Source organism: Megascapheus bottae, chromosome 4 (assembly GCF_031878675.1).
Source record: "Megascapheus bottae isolate mThoBot1 chromosome 4, mThoBot2.hap1, whole genome shotgun sequence".
NCBI lineage: Eukaryota > Metazoa > Chordata > Mammalia > Rodentia > Geomyidae > Megascapheus > Megascapheus bottae.
The window spans coordinates 16708289-16732036 of NC_143512.1; the positions used below are offsets into that span (position 1 = coordinate 16708289).

Below are 23748 nucleotides of genomic sequence, written 5' to 3' on the forward strand. Positions count from 1 at the left end.
TTGGAGAAAAAGTGAAGGGAGGAATGACTCTGTCCTAAATGTACTCATTACTTAATAAAAAATATTGATGTTGCACAATCAATAAAAGTAAATGCATTTTCAACAATGACAAAGCCAGTGTTGAAAAGACAGCAGATGTGCAGAAGTGAACAAGATCTTTTACCATAGCCAAGTAGATAGCTTTAATTCCAGAACTCAGGAAACTGAGGGTAGGAGGAATGCAAGCTTGAAACCAAATCTTCCACCCTCTCATCTCTCAAAAAAAAAGACAGAACAAAAGAATGGAAATAAATAGAAAAGGAAAGGAAAAAAAAGCCAGGCACTGGTGGCGTAAGCCTAGCTACATGGGAGGCTAAGAACAGGATCACCTTGAGCCCAGCCCAGGAGGAAAAGATTGAGACTCCTTGTCAAGGATGGCTGGGCAGTGAAGTGCAGCTGCCATCCTGATGCGTTGGGAATTAGGACTAAGAGGAGCACGGTTGCAGGTCGGCCTGGGCAGCCCAGTCTAGGAGACTCTACCTTCGTGGGCAAAGCTGGGCAAAGCTGGGCATAGCAGCATTGAGCTACAACCGGAAGCCTAAAATAGGACGAACCTAGTCCAAGTGACTGGGTAGGAAGCAAAACCCAATTTCAAAAATAAGCAGTGAGAGAAAAACAACGGTGGGGGGGGGGGAGGGGGAAGGGAGAGGCATGGCCAAACACTAGAGCACAGCCAGCAAATAAGAAACCTCAATTTCAAACCCAGCAGAGACTCTTCCCCCAAAGATGCTTTATTTTTCCAGTTTTATTTCTAAAAGTAGTGGCTACAAGTACTCACATCTATTACTCTACACATCTGCTTGCTTTTACCATTTTATATCTAGATATCTAGTCTTGAATAAATAACTTTATTAGTATTCTTAAAAAGCCCACAACAAAATTGAGGAAATCTGAGCAAACACTATATACACAATTTAGTAAATCAATTCATATACTGACAAAATATAGGTTAATTTTAACCAATTTTTTAATTCAATGACTTTCAGTCTATTATATTCAAACTAAGAAACCTACAATGTAAGGCAAACACATCACAAACCCCATGGCCAAAATACTGTAATATAGGAGGACCACTACCTATGGAAATACTAATAAAATCATATCCATAATGCTATTAATTTTACTAAATTATAAAAATATTTTCTCATCTAATATTGCTCTAAGAAATATATCCTATGTATATTAAAGTTGTGGCATCCATACTAAAGAGAAATAATTTTTAAAAGGGAAAATGTATATCTGATGATTGTTTTTACTTTCTAAATTCATTGAAAAATGTTTTGCTGGCTAAATTATTAAGTGCTTGACTTTCAAACATTATATTCAATTTGGAAAATCAATAATTTGTTTTACTTAACACTTTTCAATTTTAGTTTTCATGTTAATTTGAATTTTTTCCAAATTAAAAAAAATTTCACGTCATTAAGCCCATTAATCTTATGATTCCAAACAAAACCATGTAACTGTATTTATGCTAATAATGTAATTGTGTAATCTTGAAACAATTTTGAAATATCTAAATTTTAGCTAGCTGAAGGATTTTCACTGAAAAGTTTCACCAGCACCTACTTGATTTCACTCAGGTTTTTCTAGTTTTTTGTTTTTTTTAAATTGAAAATTTCCGCTTTGGTATTTCTCTGAAGCCACCTTAATTAAAATTAAAATAAGGCTTTTAAGAAGATTATTGTAAATATCTAAAATATTACACAATAGTTCAAATGCAAAAAAACTTAAAGTCTCATACATTAGACAAAGTAAAACACATTCTAAAAGATCAACCATGAAATACAAAATGTGATCAGTAGCATTTATTTTTCCTCCCAGTGCAATTTAAACTTAAAAGTAGGAAACATGTACTTCATTAAACACAGTGATAAGATGGCTGTGAGAGTTGCTACTGATGTATCATTTCACACCTCTGGGTGTTACTTTCTTATTTCAGCACTCTTGATCACAAACTATTGCCACTTATCTATCGTTTTACATCTCTGGACATCACTGCTCAGCACTATTGGTCACAAATGTAACACTCTTTGGTGACACTTAGCAAATAACATACACTTCAGCTTCTGTGCACTCGTAAAATGGTGCTGATGGGGTTACTACCCTTCAGAGTGCTGAATGGCTTGTAAAGCTGTGATCATGCTCAGGAAGAAATGAAACTGTAAAGCATTTAAGTTCGGATCATTCTGATGCATATCATTTCACTGAGTTGAACAAGATTTTATCTACCAAATGTAATTTAGGAATAAAAAATATTAAACTAACAATTCTTTTTTTTGGGGGGGGTGGAGTGGGGACTCATTTATTGAAATGTATTCCCTTGGCCCCAATAGAACACAACTTTCTTAAAATGTCTGTATATTTTCTTTAGTATCCATCCAAACAGTTAATTTTTAAAAAATAAAAAGTGATATAGTATCTTGCTCTTTTTTTTGTAAGCATACCTAGTTTGGAGAATAAAACTGTAGGCAAAATTGAAAGGAAAAAAAAATCGCAGCCACTATTTAATGATGACTATTATAGAAAGCAAGAAACACAAATTTCCAGGTGAAATTTAATTTTGTCTCCTCTAAGATAAGTCATTCAGAAATGAAAGGCAAGTAAGGCTTGTTTAAGTACACAAATTTGTAAGTATGGAAACAGTAATAGTTGTCATGATTACTTTCTTAAGAGTGGCTCTAAAAGTAGTCTGACATGTTACATTACTAGCTAAGCAAACAAAATTGCACAAATGTATGACAAATAAGTTGCTGACACTGAAATGCTGAGTCTGGATGTGGACAAGTATACTATATTTGATTTAAATCATTCAGGCATCTTGGCTTTTGTTATTTACTCTAATGTAAAGCAGATGATTTCTTTTTATGCAATGTTTATCTACAAGTACAGAATTCCAAGTTTTATTTGTGCACACAATTGGCTTTATATAATACATATATACAAGCCATTAAAACAGCTCTATTGGGACAATTTAAACTTCTTTGATTCCTGCTAACAGTTTGCCAGATGTAATCCTTAGATTTTTTTCCCCCAGGGATGACATCATTTACTTGTTTAAAGGAAAGGCCTCCTGCTTCTATACTGTATTGAGGATCACATACCAAAATCAATCTAGAAGGTAAAAATCAATATAACAATCATTATGGCCAGGTAGAATAGATTGAATTCAGTGAAATTTCATTTTATATTTAATGATGATATTTTTGCTTTTTTCCAGCAACAATTTTACTTTAGCATGAGTGCTACATTAAAATTTAATTCTTTCACAGTCTTGTCTTTATTGAGTTTTGAACTTTGGAATCATTTTGATCCAAAATATATAGGTATACTTCAAAAGAAATGAAAAGTCAATTAATCAGCTTGGGCTTTGTCTACCAGCTTCCCTTTCCAATCCATGGTTTTGACTCAGTGTGTTGCTTTTATCCCTCATAATTTCATAGCAAATTATCCACATTATGTTTTCTCGACTAAGCAGTGATAGAACCTAAATCTCAAGCGGTATTCTGAAGAAGTGCAGTGTAAATAATTTTGGTAACCTGTAGGATAACTGCATGCAGTGTATACTGTACCATAACAGCACCAAACCCTTTATAAAAACCAAGCACTCCTTCCTCTTGCTTTATGGTACTGATACAGTCTCTCATTCCCTCATATTGTGTATTAATTGGAAGCACTTCATAGCCAAGGTCTGTGTTGTCAATTATTGTGCGTGTTCCTTGAATGTGAAGGCGGTGCAAAACTGTTTCCAGTGGGTAAAGTATTACATCAGAGCAAAGACTGGCAACAAAGTTAGCAATGAGTTCTGGAAAATAAGCTTCCAGTATACACTGTACGGGGCAACCGCTTTCAGCTAGGTGGCTATTGTAAGTCTTTCTCTTTAAAATTAGTAGGACAAACTTCTGAATGACTGTGCTGATGATGTAATGAAGAACTCCATGCAGCACGGTAGGGAAGATCAAGGAATGGAGTGGAAGGAGTCGCTTGCTATGAGGCACTCCCAGGCCTAGAACTCTTCCGATTCCTTCTCTAATACATTCCAGTATGCTAGCATTTTCTCGAATTATCTCACTCTGAAATAAAAAGAATGAAGTCAAACAATTTTTTAAAAATTGCCACAAAAACCAAAACCACACTAAAGCAAACAGTACAATCATATTCACTGCAGCACTGTTTACTACAGGCAAGATAATGGAATCAACCCAGATGCCCCTCAGTGGACAAATGGTTCAAGAAAATGTGATACACACACACACACACAATGGAATTCTACTCATCCACCAACAAGAATGATACTGTACCATTTGTAAGGAAATAGAAAGACCTGGAAAAAATTGTATTAAGCAGAGTAAGCTAGACCCAAAGAAACAGGTTGTATCATTTCCCTCATTTGTGGTAACTAGAATATATCTATAAAGCCATAAACACATTAGATGGTAAAAATAAAAAAAATATATTACTACATGATAAATTATGCAGGTGTCACACACAAAGACCAAAAAAAGATATTCTTAGGAGAGGGTCACAAAGGCATATAATCATATGAAATTAGGCATCTGACCATATAAAATAATAATTATCCAAATAACTTCAAAAAATAGAAACGTTTTATCTTCACTGCTGTTTTTGTTTTCTTTTCCTTTTGTCTTATTTGTACATTTATCTATTTTGGGAAGGATAAAAGAGGGCATAGAAATGGTAGGACAAATGGTGAAAAAATGTAGCAGTGATAGTCATTAAATATCATGTTGAAAATGAACTATATAATTTGTTGGTGGGGACTGGAGGTAAAACTGGGAGAAAGAGAAGAGATGACATTGTTCAAAAGGAAATGTACTTTTTAATCTGACTTTTACACCATAACCCCTCTGTATACCTTTACAATAATAAAAAATGTAAAAAAATAAATATTTTACTTAAAAGGGCCTTCTATACGTGTATTTTAAATTAATTTCTTGACAAAATATCAATCATTTTTAGGCTCCAATTGTTATCTAGGCGTTGGGTTCTTTTTTTCAAAATCAATCCCATAAAACAGACAGCAATGAAGATGGAAGGTATTCTTACTAGAGCAGATAGCTGGAGAAAGAGAGAGAGAGAGCCACAAAATCTGGTATTTTCAATGTGAAGGAGTTTCACAGCACTTAGAGACAATAGCATGAAGATTAGGCCAGCAGTATAGCACTGAAGTCCTGAAGCATGGGTATAAATTTTGCCTCCTTTATTTACTGGTTACATAATAAGTATTAAGACATTATAAACATTAGTTTAGCATTCTATAATAATGGAAATTAGTACTATCATTTATGCACAGAGCTTTTCCATGAAACAACAGCAGTAAAGATTGGTTACTCAGTAAAGGTTGGTCTCACTTGAATTACCTGAATTACCTACCATTTTTATCACCTTGGGGATGAGAATAAGAAAGTTTGTAATAGAGATAAAAGAGGTAAAGAAGGAAAAAGGAGGGCCGGGAGTTTGGCCTAGTGGTAGAGTGCCTGCCTAGCATGCATGAAGACAGGGGTTCAATTCCTTGGTACTACATACATAGGAAAAAGCCAGAAGTGGTGCTGAGGCTCAAGTGGTAGAGCTCTGGCCTTGAGAAGGTGCAAGGACAGTGCTTAGGTCCTGAGCTCAAGCTCAGGACTGGCAAAAAAAAAAAAATTGTAAAGGCTCAAGCCCAGGACTGGCAAAAAAAAAAAAATTGTAAAGGCTATATCTGATATCCAGAGCCTGGCATTACAAAGATCCTTGTATTTGCCCTTCTCTCCTTTTGGGGTAAGCATTTTAGGAAATGCAGCATCTCATTCCTTGAGACATTGTAATTCTTATATTACATTTCCCTTTGCACATATTTTTCTCCCATTTTAAAGTCATCTTTGACCCAAAAATTAGATATCTAAATGCATATTCATTATATAGATGATGTTAACTAAAAAGTCTATTATTTTATTCAGAGCTGCCATTCTTTTTAATCATTTCTATACCTAGAGATGAATAGTCCTGCATCTGAAGCCACACCCACAGGTCTAATATGCTTAGTACTCTAAGTCAAGGACTTACTGATAAATTGAATTTCTTAGCATAGTCATGATTTTTTAGCTGCCTGGACATCAGGTAACTACCATTCAAAACACTAACACAGTACTGGACACTCTCTCCCACTTCCACCAGTTTTCCCCTCACTATTCAAAAATGGAAAACTCTACGTTTTTCAGACCATAAAGCAGACATTAGTAACTCTCTGAAATGTTAAGGTTTATAGAATGCATTGTGTTGGACACTGGAATAATACAATTTATTCTCACCTGTGAAAAATTACTTTGTTGTACTTGAAACACCTCCTTTGCATTTCTCATTTGTGCCACTCACTAGTGAAAATAAATTGTATTATACCACAAAAAAAAGAAGGAAAAAGGATCACCTAAATGGTTACTGCCTTGCTGATTGTAGAAGAGGATAAAAAAAGATAAACCATGCTTTATAGACCACTGAATATTGACTGGCTTCCAGTCAGATGGGGAATAACTACTTGGCTTTATTTAGAAGGCAGACACAATGTCTTTGTTTTGAAATAGTATTGGCAATTATGCAAAGGATAGAAAAAGCACAGCAGAGAATTACTGCCTAGGAAGTGCAAGGTGCTGAGATTATTATTGTCATATATATGTATATATAATATGTATATATAAGTATATATTTAAGTATACATATACATAATATATACATACATACATACATATTTAATTTTATTGCTCAGTGCCCATGGCTCATACCCACAAACCTAGGTACTCCAGAGGTTGAGGGCAAGAGACCCTTTATCAAAAATAACCAATAACAGAGCTAGAGGCATGATTCAAGCGGTAGAGCACTAGTATAGCAATTGAGAGGCCTTGAGTTCAAACTTTAGTATGATTTTTACCTCATTTCAAGTATCCAGTACAGAAATGATGGTGGTTTCAACTACAGCTAAGTAATGCAACTGAACTAGTTCAATTTTGCCTTTAAACCAGACAACAGGTATTACTGGTAGACTTGTGCATTAAAGAGAGGGGTCAAGGATGAGGACACTCAAAGACACTGAAGAAACAGTAATACCAGTAACTGATATTGGAACTAGAAGCCAGGTGTGTGATCAGTTGTTTTTTGTGTATGAGTTTAGTTAAATTACATTCATATCAGTTTTAGGTGAAAAAGCATATGACATTTAATCCAATGTACTTCAAGTGCCCCCATGTGGTCAGAAATAATAAAACAAGCAAACAATTTAAAATGAGAATAGAAAATTGAAATTTTGTAGGATGTATCACGTCAATAGTATTAAATGTTCCTCAGAAGGCATATTTAAGAAGAATGTAAACTACATATGGGGACCATATAACCTCTATGCTTATGATTATTCATATACTTATATAAATATTAATGTACCAATCCATGACAAACCAGAATCACCTGAGTTATAAGTAGGGCAAAGTTTATATTCTTTCTATTCAGAGCAAGTCATAGGCTGAGTTCTGAGATGTTTAAAAACAGTATACTTGCCTATGGAATGAAGAAAATCAATTAAAACCGTAAGTGTGACCTAAGTTGCGATGGAACTCAAGAAAATTTTTGTGTTTAAACAATTTTGACTATCCCTCAGAGCTTCATCTTAAGGAATGAAAACAAGGAAATAGCTCACCTGTACTGTTTCAATTAGGCTTGCTGAATAAAAAGGCATTGCCACTATGTAAGTTAGGCTGTAGAAATTAAAAAGAATTAATCGGTATGCAAAAATAAGACGATTACTTAAATTAAATTTACAAATATTGCTTTACCAGACTCAAAGGAACATAGAGCTCAATGGTTTTCCTCATTTGTCATAATCAGTAGAAACCTTGGGCTCTCCTAGCAGAAATTTACAATAGAACAAAACCTAGCTACATAAGGCCATATAATATGACCCTAAATGAAAGGACCTCCAGGATATAGAAACAAAAGCCATATAATGAGTGATTGTTGTCCTTAATGTACTATGTTATCTCTCATCTCTTTTGCTGTCCCTTAGCTATCTCATATTGTTACAGTATTTCACCTTGTTATCTGATATATTGTATATATGCTTATTTGGTTATTTGAAATCGGATAGGGAAGGGGGGAAAACAAGATGAGGGGTGGGGGTGGGAGGAGGGAAATGGGGACCAAAACATGAGAAAAGGTATCAATGTATGTGAAGTACTGCACCTTCTATCTGGTGAATACAATGTAGCCCTTCTATTAATTACAAATATATATAAACAAAACAAAATAAAACAAAAAATATTGGTTTAATTATCAGCATAATTTTTGCTTAAGGTGGAATGATCTTTTCAAAGTTTTTAACTGTTTGTTATCTTACAGATTTTAACCTCAAAACCCTGCAACAAGGGTGCTTTATTAAATTGAGGTTAAAAATTTTTTAAAATCAACAACACCGGTAAACCCTGTAAAGAATGTAAATTTTATTTCAGACTAACATAATATAGGATCACTTGACTCAAAGTTTAGACATCTAGTCATATATAACTAAAAGGTTTAGTATGACATTATAATCCATAGCCTGCTTTTTAGCCATGTTTGACTATGTATGCTTTCTGGTCTAATCCTGTCATCACTGTCTTTCCCTAGACTTCCCATTAGCTACCTTCAATGAAAGTAAAGTCCCCTTTTACTATTAAAAAAATACTACACAGTTTTGCAGAGTTGCTTTCTATCATCAACACAAAGTTATTTTGCAAATCTGCAAAATATGGCCACATATCAATGTGGGACTTACATAACCCTTAGGGGCCAGATCCTGGTTAGTGGTTTTCAAAGTGTATGGAACATGGATAAGTGATACTGTGCCGGTATGCTCTATGAAAGGAGCCAGTAAGCTCAGGGATTTTCAACTCAAAATCATCAAAAAAATTTTTTTTAAAGGAATGAAATTCTAATCTACAGGGTGCTGGGAGTTTAGCCTAGCAGTAGAGTGGTTGCCCAGCATGCACGAATCCCTGGGTTCAATTCCTGTACCACATGCACAGAAAAAGCCAGAAATGGTGATGTGGCTCAAGTGGTAGAATGCCTGCCTTGAGAAAGCTCAAGGACAGTGCCCAGGCCCTGAGTTCAAGCCCCAGGACTGGGGGGGCGGGCGGGAAGATGGTAGCTTTTAAAAATAATGCCTTTAGGACTACATTTTTCCTGAAATTACAGGTTTGTGTTTAAACAAATACATATGTATCTCTGCTTAAGAATAAAATACACATTCAATACCTCTTGTCAAGCTTTTTAGGATCGTATATACATTTCAGACTTTGCATTTATTTTCAAACTCCATATCCTTGCATGTACATAATATAGATAGCTTTGGGATGGAGTTCAAATCTAGACATAAGTAAATCTAAATTTACAAATATAGTCTGAAAATAATTTGCACTCTTACTTTTGTGTGCCTGCATTTTGACTCTGATCTGTTAAATGGGCTAGGCAGTAGAAAATCATGACCATTGTAGTGCCATAATAGTACTTAAAAATTTTAAATTTTGAGGCACTTAAAATTTTAGGTTTTAAGATTTGGGATATTCAATCTGTCATAACAATGTTGTTAAAATCTGAAGCTAAATGAACTGAAAATGCGTGTTGATTTCTAAAGAACAAAGGAAAATATGTGTTACTCCCACAAATTCAAACTTAATGAAAATGACTTTACAGATCCCAAGTATTAAGGATTCATTGCTAAACTCTTGTTACTTATTCTTTAAAGCTCTATTCCCACAAATATTTCATTGATGTACGTTTACTGTTCATTAATATTTTTCTGTGCTAACACTACACAACTAATAGAAATTTCCAATAAAAATGGGACTTTCTAATAAAGTTAATACTTACGATTTCAGTATAAGATGTTCACATATTTGTTTAGGATTCCATTTATGTGCAATCTCCCTAAAACATAAGAATAAATTTAAATAGGGCCGGGAGTTTGGCCTAGTGGTTAAAGTGCTTGCCTAGCATGCATGAAGACCCGGGTTCGATTCCTTGGTACCACATACATATAAAAAAGCCGGAAGTAGTGCTGAGGCTCAAGTGGTAGAGCTCTAGCCCTGAGAAAGTCTAAGGACATTGCTCAGGCCCTGAGCTCAAGCCCAGGACTGGCAAAAAAAAAAAAAAAAAGAATAAATTTAAATAAAACTGACATTCATGTTATTTAAATTATTCTTAAACTAATTTAATTTTAAGAAACCATAATCAATTTTTACTTTTTAATATGTAGAAGAAATTAACTTTTAATATTTTTTGGAGTTACTGAAGTTTGCTAGGCAGGTGTTCCAATTGAGCCACACCCAAGACCTTTTGAAAAACATATTCTAATAGTGAAAGCTGTCCTTTCTGGAACGTATTTCAGCAACTGATGAATTGAAACAAAGGGCATTTCTGTATGTGCTAATAAAAGAAAGAGTTATAACTATCAGACCAACCTGAGGTGAAATTAAGGGAAGAAACATAAAAAGTTTTAAAAAGCATGAGCTGGGTGTGGTGGCTCATACCTGTAATCCTAGCTACTCAACAGGCTGAGAGCTAAGGATTGTGGTTCAAAGCCAGCCCTGGCACTAACAAAGCCAGTGAGACTCTTATCTCCAATTAATCAATTAATCACCAGAAAATCAGAAGTGGTGTTGTGGCTCAGTGGGTAGGGTGGTATCCTTGAGCTCTTCAGCTCAAGGACAATGCCCAGGCCCAAGTCCCATGACTGACCCTCCCACCCTCTTCCCCCAAAAAAGCATATTGGAATATGAGAAGGGATATCAATGTTCGAGAAGTAATGCACCCACTACCTGACAAATGTAACTGTAACCCCCCTATACATTACCCAGAGAATTAAAAAAAAAAAAAGCATGAATGGGAGAATGAAAGGAAAACAGGATTGAGGAAAAAAAATGGAACACAGTGTTAAAAAATAAGAAATTGAAAGCCTGTCTTATTACAGATTTAATATGCAAACAAGTTTTAAAATAAAAAATTTTGAAGTGAAAAAATCATAATTCTGTGTATATTATGCAGATTAGTTGACTGGCAGAAGCTATCAACCAGTCCTGTGTGATGGTTGGTATTATTGTTTGATATGAAGAATGTATTTTCCCTGCCCTTAATTTTGTAAATTAGGCCACCATAAGAGATCTGAGGATTGTGGTTCAAAGCCAGCCTGGGCATACAAATGTCCATGAGACTCTTATCTCCAATCTACCAGAAAACCAGAAGTGGTGCTGTGGCTCAAGTGGTAGAGCAATAGCCTTGAGCTGAAGAGCTCAGGGACAGCAACCAGGCCCAGAATTCAAGACCCATGAGCGACAAAAAAACCAAAACAAAACCAACAACAACAAAAAACAACGCTGTATAGCACGTCTTCTATACAAAATCTCCTTGAAACCATGTACTCATAAATACTAAGGATCTAATGTAACTCTAATGCATAATAACACATCCTTTTGTATTACTGCTAGTTCCCAAAATAGCTTTATAACAGTGACCTTATATATATATATATAATATATATTAAATCCTATTGTTAGTTTGGGTTATTTTTTGAGCCCCTAATACATAATAGACACTGCAAGGTGCTTTATATGAATGATTTGCAATTGTCACCATGACTCTGTCATCCTTGTAACATAAATGAGAAATAGGATTAAAAAGGGTTCATAACTTTCAGGTTGAGATTTCTGGTAGCTCTTGAAATGTTTGACAATAACTCCAGGTTTAATTGAAGCACAAATCATATAATGTATTATATGACAAATAGAAGTAGCCCACACACTCCTATTTATCCCTCAGCTAGCAGTAGCTGCCATATGGCAGGAGCTGAAACACAGATATCAATAGATATTAGAACAAGAAGCAGTTTTTGAGTTATACACTAATTCAACATGATATTTTCAGAAGCTTTGGTATCTTATAAAAATTTAATGGTAAGAAAATGACACAAGTACCTTGGCAAAGATGTAAATTCACTAATTAAACCTTCTGCTCCAAGTGTGACACCCTGGACAATAAATGTACTTCCCATTCCTTTCCATAGGGATCTTGGTCCCTGAAATGAAGAAATTTAGGGTTGTACCTATTAATTTCTAAATATGAAAAATAAAAGGAGACTGCAATAAAACTTAATATTGATTCCATACCTTCAAGTGTTTTTCCATGGAAATCCAACAGATTTTTTTCTTCTAAGAGTCTTATTATTAACTATAACTAAACATTTTAATGTTAGGTGGCCTATACTTAAGTCTAGATAAGCACTCCAAGCTGAAAACTGGTGGCTCACTCCTATAATCCTACTTACTAAAGAAGGCTAAAAGCTGAAGATTATAGTTCAAAGCCAGTTCAGGCTTGAAAGTTCCTGACACACCTATCTCCAATTAACTATCAAAAACTGGAAGTGGCACTGTGGCTCAAAGTCAGGGAAAAAGCCTTGGGCAAAAAAAGCTCAGGGATAGGGCACAGGCCCTGAGTTCAAGCCCCACAGCCAACAACAACAAAAAGATCAACACTTTAATTAATTAAATCCCTAATAATCAATTTATTAAATACCTCTCATGTATGTTACATGTTATGTAATATTATAGGGACTAATAGGGAGTATTGAAGATATTTTGTCATATATTTATATAAATGTATATATTGTATAATTACAGATTAGAATATACAGCATATGCATATAATGTACTGTATATTAATTATACATATATATTTTTTCAAAACTCCCTATTAGGCTTGCTGTTTAGATGCTATATAGGTCTTTCAAAATTCACATATCTATAACATCTCAATCATATCCATTCCCCACAAGTCTTTTCTGCTGTGTTGCTGATCTTCCTAGATAGCAGCTACATTATCCTAGTGTCTAAATCATAACCATCCATACTCTTACAATCAATTACCAAGTCCTACAAATTTGGCTAAGTCTTTCACAAAGACTTCCTTTTTCTCCTCCATTCCTGAACTATTTTGCCTACAAATATTACATTCATCTCATTATTTCTCATCCTGAGATTTCCACAGTACCATCAGTAGTATTAGTAATATTTATCTTCATATTAGTTTAAGAAAAAAGCATTGCAATTAAATAAATAGTCTCAGGAGGAGTTTGATTTCTTCTGATCTCAGTCCCTAGCAGTATTGTTCTGATTTACTGTGTTCATATGTGAAAACACAGAAATGTTCTTGATTCATTTTGTTCATTTTAATAGGTCTAACTATGAAAAAAACCCCTCAGATTATTCCATGACAGTACATACAAAGTACGTTTTTACTTTTAAAAGTTATGTGATACATCACCATGTAAAATTAATGCAGTATTTTACTGGCCTGTTGATATATATGTCATAATCTTCTATTTTATTATTATGCATACACAATGACATCTTTGCATATACATTTTTGAACATATGCACCATTATGTGAAAAAAGTTCCAAGATAAATTAATAAATCAAAGGTCATGCACACTTAAAATTTTGCATGGATACTGCCACACAATCTAACTTTGTTCAAAATTGCTAAAAAATGCAGCTTTTTAAGATCCAGTGTGGTTAACTTCAGAATTTTCCTTACGTTTCTAGGTTTTTCTTCATTTCTGTTCTAAGTTCCTATTGTACTGCCAATAATTCCAATCCAAAACATTACAATCTCTCATTTTCTTTTGTGTTTAAACAATAAAATTCCTCTTCCTGTTCAACTAATGCATTATGTTAAGAAGAAGAAAAAAAGGAGCAGCTTCTTGATAATAGGTACACAATTTGATGTACCTTCCCCCAAAGTTTTCCTCAACCATTCTGTGTATTAGATTCCAGTTTGGATAAAGTATTTCTCTTTTACATTCTGACAGCATTTTATACTTCTAATACTGCATCTTACTGTATCATCTTCTCAAAGTTTTGAGAATAAGTTACATGTCTCTTCATAGTGAAAACCTGGTGCTAAGTTTGAGCATTGCTTTGTATTTCTACTGTCAGTTAAGTAAAAATTTGGAACATTCATAATGATAACACGATGAGCTCTACCATTACGTTAGCAAATTAAAAAGCCACTGATCACCCAGCCCAAATATACAATCTTTGTTGCTGTTCTTCTTTGGGCAGTTTGGGAGTTTGAATTAAGGGTCTTGAGTTTATTTCCTTACTCAGCTAGTGCTCCACCACTTGGGCAACACTTTAAACCAAGTGCTTGCTAATTATTTTGGACATAAAGTTTTGGGAACTTCTCTGCCAGTGCTGCCTTAAACCATAATTATCTAGACTTCAGCCACTTGAGGAACTAGATACAGGTATGCATATTCGTATCGAGTAGAAGTAACATACAATAGCCTTAACAGGATTTGTAAACTAATTCTTACCTGAGTTTTGTTGAAGTTGTACATAATGTTGATGATTGTAAATGGAGTGAGATGATAATGATCAGCATGGTAATTCACCTGTAAAAAAGAGTTTACATTGTTTCCTCTTGTTTGTTAAGGAAGAAAAATTCCATGAAAACTATGGAGTGGAGTTATAGCATAAACAGAAATTAAGTTCAAAACCCAAATAAAGTATACATAGAAACATTACTTTAGAAAATGTTTAAATGACACATTAAAAGTGCAGCATACCTGGTAATATGAATATAATACTACTGTGCAATGTACACAGTAATAAAGACTATACAATAGAGCTTTATATAGCACTTGCATTTTTAACACTAGAAAAATACATCTCCTACTTATCTGCATTTGGGGTATAGCTTTTCATACTATAGATTGCAAGTATGGGATAAGACATACAATCATGCAAGGGATCAGAATGATATACACTAGATCATGTAATAGCGCAATAAAATATACACATCTATACGACATTCTTCTGGGACACATATACTCAGTGTTTTACTGCTCATTTTCTATAGATACTCATTTTTCACTACTAAATGTAAATTAATTTATACTTATCTATATTGCTCAAACCCTAACAATAAACTATTATAAGCAAAACTATTTTTCAAAGAATGTAAGCTACATATGTATTATCATTTGGCATTCCCTACAGCATAGACCTCTACCTTCAATGGCTCAATGTCCTGAATGGAAGATTTTCTGACAAGTTCAAAATTATTGTCTTAGTAATACCAAGGATCCATCTGCTTTTTCACTGTACTTAGAGTCCCTACTGGTACAAAATCAGTGGTGATTCAAACGGTTGACTCTTCACCTGGAAGTGAGGCAGGAGTATCCAGTTGTGTTTTAAGTCTCTTATATTCTCCAATCCACACAATAATGGAAAACAACAACATTTGCTTAAATGTCCTTGGGATAGGCACCTAACCTGATTCCATGTTTTTATTATTGTGAATAGGGCGCTGCTTTCAGGGTGGGTGTGCACCTTTCAACTGCATATAGACTTGCATTTCTTTGGATATATAAATTGATCAGTGGGTAAATAAATTATGGTACAAATATACAACGGAGTACTACTTAGTCTTAAATGAAGAAAATTATGTTTGCAAGAAAACAGATGGAATTGGCAACTGTTAAAAAATAACCTAACCTGAAAAAGATAAGTATCACATGTCCCTTATATGTGAAATCTAGCCTTTAAAATGAATGACAGAAATGTAAAATTGGTTCTACTTGAGTAAACACTAGGGGGAGGTAGGAAGGCAAAGGGAGAATGTATAGGGGACAATGACCATAGTCGAAGTAATACCATCTATCTATCCATCTGTATGAAAACAGAATGATGAAACTTATTCCTATTGAAAGTGTTTCAAAAAAGAGAAATAGGGATGAAGAGGAATAAAATGGGGTATTCTGGCTAGGGGGTCATTGTGTGTATATACAGACATATCACAAGGAAACTTCATACAACAAAACTTCTTTGTACAACGAATACATGAAAATTTAAAAATAAAATTTAAAAGAATGTACTTGAAAAAGTAAAATATATTAATTTTATGATGTTTTGACTGATGTCCTGTATGTTCCATGAGAAAAATGATGGCATGGGGCATATCATTTAGGTGATGGAACTGCAAGCTGGACTGGCTGTGCTGTTCACAGACCACCATTTCTTCTGGAAAACTATAGCTACTATGTCTGGGACAGATACGTTATTGAAAATGAACAAATCAAGCCTGATGATTTTTTAAAAATCCCGACAGTACTTTCTTAATAAAAACGTGTTTGTAATCTTAGCTGCTAATGAGGCTAAGATCTGAAGATTGCTGTTCGAAGCCAGCCTGAATGGGAAAGCCTCTGACTCTTACTTTCAATTAGTCACCTAAACCTCAGAAGTGGGGTTCAAGTGGTAGAGCACTAGCCTTAGAGACAGTGCCCAGGCCTCTGGTTTAGGTCCCAGAACCTACACACACACACACACACACACACACACACACACACACACACACACACACACGATTTCTAAGTAAAAGAATTAAAAAGACTTCTGCTGAGATCAGCTGCATTTATAAGGAAGTTATTTTATATCAGAATTACTTTTTGTTTTTATATTACTATTCAAATAACAATGTAAAGAAATTGTACATGGGCAAAAGTAGTAATTCGGGAAGCACTGCACTGAAAGCTGGGTGCAGGTGGCTTATGCCTATAATTCTAGCTACTCAGGAGGCTGAGATCTGAGGATTGTGGTTTAAAAGCCAGCCTGGGCAAGAAAATCTACAAGACTCTTAGCTCCAATAAAACCACTCAAAAACTGGAAGTGGCTCTGTGGCTCAAAGTGGTAGAAGGCAGCCTTAAAAAAAAAAAAAAAAAAAGAGCTCAAGTACAATCCCCAGGCCCTATGTTCAACTGCTATGACAGACAAAAAAAAAGGATAAAAATACTGAAAATCAACTGGGAGTGGAGTTCTATGTAACAAAGTATAAAAAAGTTCATGTGGTTTCAGAGTTCACACTGCAAATTACCTGCAACTAATCATCACTTACTTTACAAATTGGGAGTAGGTGGGGGGTAGGGAAGTGAGAGAAAAACATGGGAGGGGATAACAATGAGAAGTAATGTACTTATTACCCTATGAATGTAACTGTAGCCACTAAATTAACATTTAGTGAGTTTTGTGCAATCAAAAAAATACAATAACCTGAAAAGAATAGAAAATACATTTGTCTTCAACTTTGAAATGTGCACAATGCTGTATTCTCCTTTCTCCTTTCCTTTAAAATAAAACAAAAGGAAGAGGAGTTGTGGTAGAGTGCTAGTCTTGAGAGAAAAAGCTCAGGGACAGTGCCTAGATTCTTAAGTTCAAGCTCTAAGATCAACAAAAATAAATAAGTGAATAAATATTTTTGAAAACATAACATACTACAAGACACTGATTTCAGATGCACATGTGATAAGCTGCAAACTACTACAATGAAGGCACTTACAAAAATGCAATCTTGCCAAGGGATAGCTACAAATTCAACGCAATACCCATCAATATCTTTAAAGAAATAGAAGAGGCAATCCAAAATTTTATATGGAATAATAAAAGACCCCATATAGCAAAAAAAAATTCTTAGCAGAAAGAACAGCACAGGAGGAATTTCAATACCAAACTTTAGACTCTAATACTGAGCTAGTGACCATAACAGCTTGGTACTGGCATAAGAACAGTGGAATAGAACTGAGGACCAATGGAATAGAACTGAGGACCCAGATATTTACCTACAGACCTACGGCCACCTAATCTTTGATAAGGGAGCAAAAAAAAAAAAAAAAAGAATGGAAGAAAGACAGCCTCTTCAACAAGTGGTGCTGGCAAAACTGGCTAAGCACCTGCAGACAACTAAAGTTGGATCCTTCTCTGTCACCCTGCACCAGGATTAACTCCAAATGGATCAAAGACCTCAAGGTAAAAGAAAATACAATGAAAACTTTACAAGAAAGAATAGGAGATACACTAAGGTCTCCTTGGCACAAGTCAAAATTTTCTTAATAAGGACCAAGAAACACAACAAATCGGGATAAGTGGGACTGCATTAAACTGCAGAGCTTCTGTATGGCAAAGGACATGGTTAGCAAATTAACTAGAAAGCCTACAGAGTAGGAGAAGGTCTTCACTAACCATACAACGGAGAAAGGCCTCATATTTAAAATACATCAACAGCCATTGAAAGTATTTCTTTAATTTCAATTGAAATATGTTATTAAAATTTACTAATTTGATTCTGCAATTAATTTCAAATGTAAACATATCATTCTACTTTGACAATATAAATGAAATTTTATCCTAGAATACATTTTTAATAACATTATTTATCACAGTAAGCAAAATACTCAATTTTAAATCTATTTCCTATTTATTATGACATGATTTTGAAATTCAAATCATTTTGTGGTTTCATGTCATTTGTTATATTAGTTTCCTGTTCTGACTCAAAAACTGTTACAAGCTTAGTAACTAGATATTTGCTGGGCCCTGGTGGCTCACTCCTGTAATCCTAGCTACTCAGGAGGCTGAAATCTGAGGATGGTGGTTCAAAGCCAGTCTGTTCACGAAAGTCCATGAGATTTTATCTCCAATTAACCACCAGAAAACCAGAATCTGCACTGTGGCTCAAAGTGGTAGAGCGCTAACCTTGAGCTGAGGAACTCAGGGACAATCCCCATGCCGAGTTCAAGCCCCACACTGGCCAAAATAAGGGGAGAAAAATTAGGTATGTCTTTGTAAACTATAAACTATAAAAGCTAGATATTTGATTGTAGGTCAGAAGATAAAAGAGAGTGGCTTATGTCCTCAGCCTAAGATTGTACAAGATGGAATTCCAGGTGGCAGCCACACTGCATTCTCGTTGAGAACTCCTTTACTAGTCCAGTTAGGTTACTGAATGAATTCGGGTTTCTTATGAGTATAGGAATAATGTCCCCATTTCATTCTGGCTTTCAGCTCATATTTATTTATTTCAAGGAGGTCACCATTAATTTCTATGGAATTGTTTCCATGGTGGCATATTTCTTCCCAGTCCCTGGGGAAAGTAATTACAATTGCTAAACTGAAAGATCTTTATCTGTACATATACATATTTTATTTTGTGTTTCCATGTATACCTGTATATGACCATATTTTATCGTCAACAAAAATAGACTGAATTCATTTAATGACTGGATGGTGTTCTGTGGCACGTTTGTACTATAATGTATTTATCTCATTGCTATTGAATATTTACCTTACTTCAAACTTTCAATATTACAAATAAACTGTGAATCCACAAAAAAATATATCAACAGCTCAAAAAATTGAATCACTCCAAAACTTCTCTCCAAAGAAACAACCATCTCATTAAAAGATGGGCCAAAGACTTAGAGAGAGTCTTCTGTGAAGAAGAAACAAGAATGGCCTATAGACACAAGAAGAAATGCTCGACATCTCTGGCCATAAAAGAAATGCAGATCAACACAACTCTAAGATTCCAGCTCACTCCAGTTAGAATGGCCAGGATAAAGAAATCTAATAACAACAGATGCTGGAGGGGATGTGGCCAGGAGGGATCGCTACTATTCTGTTGGTGGGAGTGCAAACTTGTTCAACTACTACTTTTTTAAAATAATATTTTTGTGATTAATAGAAGGGTTACATTATATTCACCAGGTAGAAGGTGCATAACTTCACAAACATTGATACCCTTTCTCATGACATGGTCCCCATTTGTCTCCCACTACATCAACAGGTAAAATCTAGATAAACCACTGTTCTTTGGGATTTTTAGTAATTTTTAACGTTTTAAAGAGGTTTTGAGACAAAAATGTCTTCTACCTAGTACATTAGATTTTGGAATATTTCACACAGAATTAAAGATTTCATGCCACGTATCTGAATTCAGCACTTCCACCTCAGAAGATAAATTACATTTACCTGACATTGGCGGCGTAGAACAATGCAAGGATGGGCCAGTACATTTTCTGTAAAGAGACTATAGAAGAACATTTTATGCATATTTGTCTATACATACATTTTATTTATAACATGAATATCTGAAATTGTCTGAAGTCTCATGCACTATTCCAGAGGATTTTAAAAAATTGAATGTTTGCAAATAATTCAACCAATAATAAAATTCAATATAAAAATGAAAATTAGATATATCATTTGGTAAGTGGAGATAATCCTATATTATATCTATAGACAAAAATAGAATTATGTGTATTTATCATGAGAAATGCCCCATCATTTATCCTGCTATACCATTTCTTTTAGAAAATGTTCTACAAAAAAAAATCTATTAGCTAAAGCATCTGTTCTTCATGATCTTCACTGTAAAAACTTTAATCTGATGTGCTTGGCATTTAAGATGTAGAACTTTAATGATCATGATAATTACCATTTCGTTTATCAACCATTTCTTTTAAAATAGTCCCTATAAAATGGATACAGTTTGGGATTTAGTCCTAACAATGATACATAAGACATACACATAATAAAAAATGTAGGTTAGTTACTATTTAAAATGAATGTTTTAAGTACAGGGAAGCTGAAAATATTAGTAGTGTGGAGCATATTTTATGTATATTGATATTAGCATCCTCAGGTTTACTTAGACAAATAAGATCTTTTGGTTAAAATGTTTAAAATAATGAAAGTCATTCAGATATAAAATGCAAGTCTTATGCATGTCTAATATTTGTAAAAATGCTAATCAATGAAGAGCCCAATAATTAAGAGGACTATTCTTAAAATGATCATTAACTGAGCGCTAGATTACATCCATAATCCTAGCTATTCAGGAAGCGGAGATCTGAAGATTGCAATTCAAAGTCAGCCCAAGCAGAAAAGTCTGTGAGACTTTAACCTCCAATAAACTATCACTTCCCTGACCCCCACCCAGAAAAGCCTTTTGGTACAATGGCTCAGGTGGTAGAATGCCAGCCTTGACCAAAAGAAGCATAGGGACAGTACCCAGGCTCTAAGTTCAAGCCCCAGGATTGGTACTAAAGTAAAATAAATAAAATGATCATTAGAAACAAAAAAAAAATTGAAGCTGTTCACTATGTGCTAATTAATGACAAAAACCTACATTCTATGGTATAGAGTATCCTGGTAGCATGCAAACATTCAGAGAAGGCTCAAGGCACAATTATCGTTCTTGATGAGGAAGGAGATAAGATTATATTTGAGCTTTTTCTGTCAGTAACCACAACACGCATGATAAAAATCACTTTGAATTTATGAAACTGAAGTTTCTGCCCGTAGTAGATTTTTAAATAAATGTTTGCAATCTACTATTTAAGAACATTTGGTTTGCTGCTCCAAATACAAAGCTAAAGGAGGATACCAGCCATTTATGATCAAAAATTAAGAGAGAAAACAATAAAAAACTTAACCTTTAAACATTACCTTGCAAGTCCAATGCCAAATCCAGCAAATCTATTTAACTGTTCTAAAATAAAAGGAGTAAGATTACTTATAACCAATATGAGATTTGCAATACAAACAAAACCCTTTTATATTACCATGCTGATCAGTTAAAACTTAGCATCAAGCTCTGCTAAGGCTAAGAAGATAATTTGAATATGTGATTCTGGGAATTGATATTTAGAGGTGAACAACGGATGTAGATTTCTTAAATTGGTAACTGTTCATGAACTTCCATATGGTGGGTCACGGGTTTCTAAGCAACAATTTTGTTTATTTTTATAAGACATGTTTTCATATTAATAATGCTAACTTTTTTGAAAAATGTTTTAAAGACAGTGTAGGGGCTACCTCTAACAAGTATGCGCTGGAGTAAGGACTATCAGTTTTCACCTTCTGACTGAAAACCCAAACTTGTCCAGTTAGGCTATATTAATTATTCAGTTACTGATTTAAAAACTTCATTAATCCAATAGTTACAAGTAAAGCATCTCAAAATAAAATAAAAGTCTTCTACATGGGCAAATACACCTCACATCTTCCTTATGATCTCCAGTTTGAGTTTAAGAGTTGACATTTAGTTCAATTTTTATGATAGGTACGTGAGAGCTAGTAGTGTACCGGTGGTATGACTGTAACAGTTAACAGCTTGCAAAAGTTTATGTGCCATTAGAGCCTTTCTCCTCAAAACATAAAATCTTAATGGTGAACTAAATAGGGAGCTAGACATTAAATATCAGTGATCACAACAGTCAAGTCCCAATTCCACTTTTAAATGAAGCAATGCTCATATTTTCTGCGAGGAAGAGCTATGTAAACATGTTCCTTGGGAGATTGTATGCTTCATCTTGCAAGACATACAGGCTAAAACAAAATTTCTTTTGCCACACAAAGATTTTTACCTTCTCTATCCTTTTTGTGTGCATAATCCGTTGGAATATTAACAAAAAATCCATTCATTCTTCCTGTAAAGTGTTAAGTAGGCTACTGTAAATAGTGACAGTTTCTCATATGCCTATCTTGTAAACTCAATCAGTAGGTAATATGGCAAAAGAAACCTAGTTTTGTTAATAAGCCTCTCACAATAACCATCAAAACGTAATTTTGGCCAAGAATGAATAAGAACGTAAATAGGCAGCAAATATACATGCCCTCTGAATTAATTCATAACTTGTAAAAAATGTTTCAATATTTTCCTGGAGTCAATATGACTCAAGGACGAGAAAACTAGCTAATTGTCAGAAAGAAAACTGTGTGCCACTTTATGCTTTTCAAAAATGGACTTAATAACCTGATGCAATAGCCATAATGAAAAGAGTAAGGTAGGCAGATACAGTATCCTATACTGTACTAGGCGTTAACACAATTTTAACACCTGTAAAAATTCTTAGCAATCATTCTACTAGACAAGAAGACAATGGTTCACAGGTCAAGAAAACCAAGTTTGGAGCCTTCCAGCATTGACAAGCCTCTTTCCCAAACACACTGCCAAAAATCTATTACTTGGGGAGAACTCAGACTCCCCAAGTGAATCAGACAACAGTAAACAATTCAATTTCTTCCATTCTCGATTCAGGCCGAGGGTGGGGAGGGGAGATAACACTCCTAAGAACATCCGCTCTGTGCACCCCACAGCTAAGGCAGATGGCTTTATTTTATTTATTTGTGTATTTATTGCCTTTTGGAGGCGATTCCGGGGAGGGCGCGGGCGAAGGGGAGGGGGAGAAGGAGGAGGAGGCCCTCTGGGAGACAGAGGACGAAAGGAGGACGGCGGTGCGGAGCGCCGGGACGGAGCCGGGCCCGGGAGGCCCACCCCTGGGCGCGGCTTCCGAGATCCACAAGCCCCGGGACGCGGCGCCGCCCCTCCCACCCGGCCTGGGCCCCCGTCCCTCACCGCTGCTCTGGCCCTGCGCGCCGCCGCCGTCGCCGCCGCCGCCGGTGCCGGGGCCGCTGCCGGGGAAGGGGTCCTCGGCGGGGCCCTCGTACGGGGTGGAGGTGGAGGGCACGCCGTAGGACGGGCTCTTCTCGCCCCAGTGCAGGTTGCGGCTCCCCGGGATATCCGGAGGAGTCGTCACCCAGTGGCCCAGGTCCGACCCTGAGCTGAAGGAGCGCGCCGGGAAAGGGCCGCCAAAACCCGGCTCGTCCCTGGCACCGCCCCGGTAGCCCAAGCCATCGAATCCATCCGGACGCCGCGGATGCATCGCAAAGGGAGGGAGCAGGATGAGGCCGGCTCACCCGCAGCCCACCACCACAGGGGGCCACGGCCGCTCGGGGGCCCGCACCGCTCCTCTCTCCACGGCCGCTGGGGGCCGCGTCTTGGGAAGAGTCTGACAACCG

The 23748-nt window shown here is 35.6% G+C and overlaps 1 protein-coding gene across 1 annotated transcript; it reads right to left on the reverse strand.

Moving 5' to 3' along the window:
- Window positions 1–766: 766 nt before the first annotated feature.
- On the reverse strand, window positions 767–23726 carry Slc25a46 (solute carrier family 25 member 46). Its single transcript, XM_090331510.1, has 8 exons — window positions 23306–23726; window positions 21394–21436; window positions 19915–19972; window positions 14427–14504; window positions 12027–12127; window positions 9928–9984; window positions 7721–7778; window positions 767–4112 (listed from the first exon to the last, which is right to left on the reverse strand). The coding sequence occupies exons 1-8, from the start codon at window positions 23610–23612 to the stop codon at window positions 3534–3536; spliced, it is 1281 nt and encodes a 426-aa protein (XP_090187636.1). The 5' UTR covers window positions 23613–23726; the 3' UTR covers window positions 767–3533.
- Between the last annotated feature and the right edge of the window lie 22 nt (window positions 23727–23748).

Bases quoted from the DNA above. Each gene is read 5' to 3' on its own strand.
- Slc25a46 (XM_090331510.1), bottom strand. From the start codon at position 23,612: ATGCATCCGCGGCGTCCGGATGGATTCGATGGCTTGGGCTACCGGGGC. The intron at 12,128-14,426 runs GTAAGAATTAGT...TCTTCATTTCAG, and splicing joins ACAACTTCAACAAAACTCAG to GGACCAAGATCCCTATGGAA. The intron at 4,113-7,720 runs GTGAGCTATTTC...TTTTTATTTCAG, and splicing joins GCCTAATTGAAACAGTACAG to AGTGAGATAATTCGAGAAAA.